The 8106-nt window shown below is 32.0% G+C and overlaps 1 protein-coding gene across 1 annotated transcript; it reads right to left on the reverse strand.

Moving 5' to 3' along the window:
• On the reverse strand, positions 1 to 7662 carry LOC143235650 (uncharacterized). The gene is made up of 2 exons (XM_076473876.1): positions 7617 to 7662; positions 1 to 5172 (listed from the first exon to the last, which is right to left on the reverse strand). Exons 1-2 carry the CDS (start codon positions 7660 to 7662, stop codon positions 4838 to 4840), a joined length of 381 nt encoding a protein of 126 aa, XP_076329991.1. The 3' UTR covers positions 1 to 4837.
• Positions 7663 to 8106: the final 444 nt, after the last annotated feature.

The following is an 8106-nucleotide window of genomic DNA, read 5'->3' on the forward strand; positions in this document are numbered from 1 at the left end:
AAAAAAAATGCTACAGTTTATTTCTCAAGACCTTTATATTACACATTTGGTTAAGAAATAAAAGCATATGATTTGCTTCCTATACACTACATAAATTTTATAAGTAAACAAAGCATTATGCATCAAAAATGACTCGGAAACAAAAATAAAGACATATATCGGTCATTACCTAAACACTCAAGAGCCGATCTGCATTACGTACAATTATAATTTGTCACATTGAAACTAGCGATTACAGAGTAACAAATAATAATACATAAAACAATAAGGATTCACATTAGATATATATATATATATATAACGTTAGCCCAGAAACGGACGTAAAACATTTGTTATAACCCTAATACTCTCGTAAAACGTCAGCTGGCTTTAACACTACGAGAGCATTACATTGGTTCTTAAACGTCACAACAGATAACAACATTTAATACAGGCGTGTATAATATATGTTTTTGTACATCAAGGTTTTGGGCTACACGTATCATTATAATTTCACAAAACTCAGTAATTCGTTTATCACGTATATATTTGTCTGATACTGAGTCAAATATGGGTTTTTTATTACATAACACAGGATGATGTCGAAAAAACAACAACAAACAAACAAGGCACCCATTATAACTTTTATGAGTTTTGCACTTCAGCTTTACTAAATGTGCACCGTTAGTATCACGATATATTATCAGAACAGGATCACTTCTACGTGCTTTTGTAAAGTTAATGATATCCGAATAAATTATTGCTAAAGAAGAAAATATAAGTTTAGTGCAACAAAAAATTCATACTAAGTGCCGGACTTAGAAGTATCGTAGCAGTTCGGAAGTTTACATCACCCTGTATATGCCTATTTCTACTACATTATTAACTTCATTAATCTCTAGCATATAAAAGTTATTATTAACAACAAATATATATCTTCCGTTTGCATATATTACTATTAATGAACATAATTACTCATCTCTTGTACATTTGTTTTTTACGGTTATTAATAAATTTCAGCACATCTCGAGACCACCTTATTTCAAGTTTACACTTGAAATGTACATGATTTGGTAGTAACAACGGTTAATCTCAAACTTTTGTGTCCGATTTTATATATAAAATGAAAAATTTTAGTTAGATTATATCAAAAGTGTCTTTTGTGTAAGCTAAAAATAACTTTGTTAAATATAATGGAAATTTGGTCATTTGAGAAGGAAAAATGCCTACATTTGAATCTAAGCAGATTAAAATAGCTCTTATCCATCACTAAAGCAAACAATACTCGTTTCGGACACATATATAAACTTTGATATGTTAAAACAATCATGATTATTAACCTGAAAATCTTCTAAATGACATACTTACTTTAATGGAGGAACTGTTTAATGTGTCTCCAAAGCGTTAGTTTCTTCTTCATAGTTTGCAGTTTAAAAGCTTTATATGTTTCAACTGTTCAGTTTTAAACTAAAACTTCATTACTTTTAAATTTGTAAAATAAAACTATTTAGTGTCAGTGTTAAGTTACCACCTAAAGCTGTATTGATTCACTTGTTAAAAAAGTTTATGAACTAAAATATTTGCTTTAAAGTTCAATTAATATTTGTAGTCTAAAGCTTTATAGACATCACTGTCTCTGGGAGCTCAAACTTGATAGTTAACGTTGAAGAAACAATTAAAATAAAACACCAATAGAAAGCATCTAGCTAGTACAATATATATATATATATATATATTATATATAGAATTAATATAAATCAAGAATTACTGATATAGTGCCATTAAGAAGCCATGGCAAAATATATAAAACCAAAAACCTCAACGACCCAACTGATGTTTTATGTGCTATTTATCTTGTTTCATGGCGTTGAATTGACGACCTTTCACGTGAAATCCAGAACAAAAATAAACGATAAATAGAAAACACTGTAACAAAGCTCAGAGTTCCAGATGAAAATTGTTGTTGCTTATATAGGATTAGACTTGATGACATGATATAAACTAATTAATATAGTTAGTAATTTATAGTGATTGGTAAGTAGAAATAAAAGCTATACTCAGAAATATCTCGAAGTCAGAAAAGAAAATCTCAGAGTCTGCTGTGTAGTTAGACACTCGCACATATGTAATTATACATCTGTTTTATCGTTTGATATTATTTAGATAAGCTTATTATATGCTTTCAAAACTGGAATTTTATGAACCTGTTAGTTAACGCAGCACCTGAAACTCTAGCTCAGGTGTTTTATTTTAAAGGCTCATACAAAAGTTTTAAAAATAGTCTATTAATTTGAAATACCGTGAAAATGTGTTCAGACGTTTCTTTTCAGTTTCGTGAGTAACCGCTCTTTGTACTACTAATAGAACGACATGAAATGCTGATACTAAACAGTATTATCAGGAACTCAGTCTACATACCACATTTATAAGTTACTTTGTCATGAACGCTCGTGCTAATGCTGCAAGTAGTAGAACTGACAGAAATGGCTCCATTGCTTTAATTGTTTCGTTGCTTTGGAGCTGATTACAATTCTACAATTCAAAACGTAATTATTATAGATAATTTGTACTAATTTAACAAACCAGCCTATACTTATGTGTAATAAGTTTTTCATTTCATCTTTCAAATTTCAATAAACTGGTGTTCTAGCGCAGTAATGTGCAAAAGATCTAACACTGCAATATTTAAATTGAAACCACACCCGTTCGTTTTTCCCTTGATTTTCTTTTTGTAACATTCAAACACAAATAAAGAACGCTTGGATCCATATTGGATGAGGAACTGGATTTTATTCAAAACCATGGTATCTGGGTTCCGAACGTATTGAATCTACAAAGAATGAGAAAATCGATTTTAAACAGAATGAAATATTCTATTTTTTCATCCTTTTCTTAAAGAAGCAAACTATAACATTAATACGTAACGATACATATTGAGACCAAATTATTCCTGTTGATCAATAAACGTACCCATTCCAAAATTACAGAATTAAAACTATTGCAGATGAAGTACCACAGGATAGTGAGCGTGTGTTTGTACTTGGTGAAAAATGGGTGTTTATTGTTAAATGGTAATGTTATAAAGGATGAAGGTCTTACTCGCATCTGCTAGATCATCATCAAGGCTTCACAATATCATATGCATGAGACTGTGGCTCATGGTTCAACAGGTAAAATGAAGCCGATCCGAGGTTCTATCTTTGTTCATAAATGGCAGTGAATGTGCAGTGTCTGGGACTGGTTTGTATTGAAAGGTGAGAATTCAGTATTGTCGCTGGACTTTATATTAAACAATTGGGAAACAACTTAAATTCTTCAATTTTAAATTAGTAGAATAAATTTCTCAGTTTCGCTCTTTTCAGGGTAAGGTTTGAATAGATTTGGCAGGTGTATGGTTTTCTACGAGAACTGAAAATGATAGCTTCAGTGAATTAATTTCAATGTAACATATGATCACACTTTAACCTCGTGTTAAACAATAAGGTGAAATACTTTGATAGCTTCGGTGTTATATACCTGTAGAGAAACGTCTTACTACTGTGTTAAATACCTTCACTGAGTTCTGAGACTAAACGACCTTTGGAACAGCATCATTACCCAATCACAAGCAAACGTTAACTTCTCTCACAGGAAGCCTGTACTAAGCAAATGAAAAAAAGTAACTGTTATAAATAACCGTCAGTGTATGACAGAAAAATTAATCACACTCTCTGGCTTAAAAGGTTTTTCGTTGTAGCTGACGTGAAGTACAGAAAAAGCTGAATTATTTATACTCAAAACTGATGTCCGTAAAACGTCTTAAATAACATTGACATTTCAATTTATTTTGAATTTCGCCCAAAGCTGCACGAGAGCTATCTGCGTTAACCGTCCATTATTTAGCAGCTAATCATCATCACTCACCACCAATTCTTAGGCTACTCTTTTACCAGTAAAAAGTGAGATCGACCGTGACTTTATAACGACCTTATGGCTGAAAGGACGTGCATTTTTTGGTGTGACGGAATGCAAACCCGCGGTTCTCAGATTGCAAGTGAAGCGTCCTAACCACCTGGCCAGATCGAGCCTGAACAGGTTGCTAAATATTTTATTGAAAGAAAATAATAAAGTGTTAAAAGAAATACTGGGCTGAGAACTGATATATATATATATATATTATAAGGTTTCTTTTATTGAATTGAAAATTTCATTACTAACTAATAGAATAGCTTATCACTATGAATGGATGTTGAAAAAAACCTGAATAAAAAACATTGTTACTCATGTTACTTATGTATCTTAGTATTTTTGAGTAAATTATTCTGAGGTTATTACAGAGCAAAAACATACAAGGCATGGTGGAAACTAGTAAAATCGTAAGATTTAAATAAATATAATACCAATGCGCCAAATGGAGAATGTTTTCTTAGTACTTTCACGAAGCTATTAGCTTGAAATGTACCCAGATTCTCTAATTTTCAAAAATCGTATACTTTATAATCAGCCCTTTTTCATCACAGAACATAACGTACTTTAACAATAACAATTTTTCTAACAGTTATACAGTTAGCAACAAGTTAAGTACTTTAAATAATGAGCTGCTCTGAAAGTTATGTTTCTTATTTATATGTTTAACCAAGACATCATACATATTACATTGCATCACATCACAGTCGACATACAAAACGAAAAACTATAAGTTACGCAATTATATACGTAGACAAGTTGTATTCATTATCTGTATTTATAACATATTCAATTTTTCTTGTTACAATTGTTCATAAATTATGCTTACATGCCAACTTTAATTTCGCAGGTTGGGTAGAATGTCCTGTTCATTATCATATTTAATATTCTAATTTACAGAAGTAAGGCCTCATTATTGCATCCTGGCTTCCTGTATTTGAGGCTGAGAGCCATAAGGTACAGGATACATAGCAGGAGCTGCTCCATGAAGAGGGTGAGGGAGAGGATAGGCATAAGTTGCAGTGGATAAGTAAGGGTTTCCTCCATGACCAGCAGGGGGCGTCGTAGTCACTGCTGAAATCGGATAAGATGGATCCAGTCCGTTGGTATACTGAGCAGGATACGCAGCTGCATAATCGTAGAAGTGTCCAGTAGCTGCTGCCGGAGACAGCTGGGCATGTGGTGATACAATCAGTCCTGGGGAAGCAGGAAGGAAAGGCGAAGGATAGACATAATGAGCAGGGGAAGCTAAAATAAGAAACGCATAAGTGAGAAGAAACATTTCTTAAATTTATTTATTTATTACTTAAGACAGTCTAAAGTGGGATGTCAAGTAAAAAAATAAAAATAAACTTAACTCCAAAGGAATATTACACACATATGTATGTATATTTGATTTAGAAATAACTCGTATGAATATTAATTATCTTATCGTTGTTACAAATCTGGTACTTAGATAAATAGAGTGAAAGAATAAAAGTAGATACAATAAATAGATAGACGAAAATAAAGTCGAGAAGAAAAGTTAACAGATGAGGACATGAAAAATATAGCAAGAGATAAATAAAACACAAAAGATCAGTACAGAATTACGAATATAGGTAACAAACAGATAAACAAATACAATGCACAGAAAGGCAATTACACCAACAAGCAACAAAAGAAATAGACAAGCAGTTAGACAGGTTAATAGAGAGACGAAGAAATATTATCAAATGACAACAATGCATAAAAAAATAGACAGACGACAAGAGATATAGGTAGAGATATATATGCGGTGATACAATTAAATGAATAGACAGATGAATAATTGTTTTGTGGCTGTTAAACGCAAAGTTGCACAACTGGCTATCTCTAATTTTCCATTATCTGGCAGGGAGCGAATCACAAATTTTAGAGTTGCATGTGGAAAAATGGCATCCTTGCAATTAATTAAAGAAAACAATATAGGAAAACTAACAAACAACACAATAGATAATTGTAGGCATAAAATAAGAAAACTAGAAAAAAACAAACAGATGAATAAAAGTAGAAAACACGAGAATTAAAACACACACAACAACAACACAAGAAACAAACAGTGAATCAGGTAAATATATACAATAATACAATAAGGAAAACACCGAAATGAACGAAAGACGTACAGATATATAGTTAAATTTATTCAACAATACAGAGAATAAGACAGGCAGTTACATTCATACAATAGGTAGTACAGAGGGACAGATATATGGCAATGATAGAACTAGGCAGAGGGCGGATGTAGCAGAACAATGTAATTAACTATATATAAATAGATACTAAAAATGGTGAAATAAAACGGTCGTTATGGTAATAAAACATGCAGCACAATCCTATAAGACAGATAAACAAACACGCATGAAGAACAGATCTCACAATTATATACAAAATAACACCACAGGAAGAAAAGAAGACATCAAGACGTATAGGGATAGACTTACAATAAGATAGCTAAGTATACAGAGGATAAGTTGATAAACAGAGAACAAAATAACCATTTAGAGAGACTTAAAACTACATAGAAACATACAGGCAAGAAAACCATGCACATAGATACAGTTAAAGAGAAGCAAACCATTAAAAAAGACGACAGGGTGGATAAGTAAATAAGACAAAGAAACCCAAATAAATATGTAGATAGTTAACAAAACACGGCTCTATTCACAAACAAAATAGACTGATGTACAACAATGCATTTTCATGAATTTCGCTTTTGAACTATAATATTTAGTTTTATACATATGTATGAATTTGATATTTGAAATTATACGTGCCTCAAGAATACAACATAGGTTTTCTGTATATAATTAATGTATGTTTGTACACGCCTCTCGAATCCCTGACACGACTCGCTCTGCGTGCTACTTATAAGCTGTATAGTATGGAAGTGTTGAACAGCATCTATAGTTCTTTCCCTATAGAAATAAGTTTACAAAAAAATAAAAACTGTTCGCGCTGTTTTCAGTAGACAAATGACACTATTCTTTCTGTAGTGTTAAAAATGTAGGTGCTTTAAACTGTTATTGCCTACATTTGTTTATACACGCGGCTTAAAAACACAAAATCATACTTGGTCAAAGTACTAGCTAAAGCTAGTAACTTAAGCATATATAAAAGTCTAACTGACGTATAATATTTATCAGCCAATCATAGCTCGGAGAAAATGAAAATATATGTGCGGAAAACGACCATTCTTCCAAGTTAAACCGACTCTTACAGATTCTCTTCCGCTCCTATAAGAAAACATTAACACACGAAATGTTCTCAAACTTTTACAGAGAAATGTCTTCCGTTCTATTTTCGCAAACTTCTAAACATAAATACACGCACAAAATCGAAAAACCGACCAATAGTTAAATATTTACTTTCAGTGAATTTGAAACATTTAGATGAAATTTTTGTTTAAAAATTGTTCGCGCAAAGTCACATAGAGGGCTGTCTGTATAAAGTCGTCTACAATTTTGAACTAATAGATTAGATGGAAGACAACTAATTTATAGTATTCACGCCAAGCTTTGTATGAACAAACAGTTGGGTTTGAATCATCATTTTTATAGGGATCACTCTTCACCAAATTTCGGAGTGCATTTTCGCACCAAACAGATTTCGAGCCATGAATCCTCACTATTCATTATTTCACAATCGGTTCAAGAAATGTATACGTAACAAACCGTAATCAATCTGATTTTTCATAAAACTGGATCCACTGTTAGGCATTCTCAACTGATTCTTAAACCCAGTAAGTAAATGAGTGGAGATTACAAATAGAGATACGATGTCAAAGTGAAGACACTAACAAAAATCACGAAGAATGTAATAATGCTGAGCAAAGTCAGAAAATAATGAAAATTAGCTCAACAAAAAACTAAATTATGATATGTTGTAGTGTATGTGTAATGATAAATGTTTTTATTTGTGTATTGTTAGAGCTCGGCACCAATCTAAATATTAGCATATCAGTGTGACTGAAGGGTAAATTTGACTAACCCACAGAGGCCACACTCGATTCTAACTCGTTCCATCGTTCGTAAGACTGAACATCCTTATTGATATCTACAAATATCTATGTAAAATAAAAGCAGGCAGCGTGATATGTTATGTGTGAAGTTGTATATGGTGCAAAACGTGGTGCATTATTTTCTAAACACTTGAAGTTAAAAC

This window comes from Tachypleus tridentatus, chromosome 12 (assembly GCF_004210375.1).
Source record: "Tachypleus tridentatus isolate NWPU-2018 chromosome 12, ASM421037v1, whole genome shotgun sequence".
Taxonomy (NCBI): Eukaryota; Metazoa; Arthropoda; class Merostomata; order Xiphosura; family Limulidae; genus Tachypleus; species Tachypleus tridentatus.

Coding starts and splice junctions, on each gene's coding strand:
- LOC143235650 (XM_076473876.1), bottom strand. CDS start 7,662: ATGCCTAACAGTGGATCCAGTTTTATGAAAAATCAGATTGATTACG. Junction 5,173..7,616: donor GAAAAATCAGATTGATTACG/GTTTGTTACGTA, acceptor TTCTTATTTTAG/CTTCCCCTGCTCATTATGTC.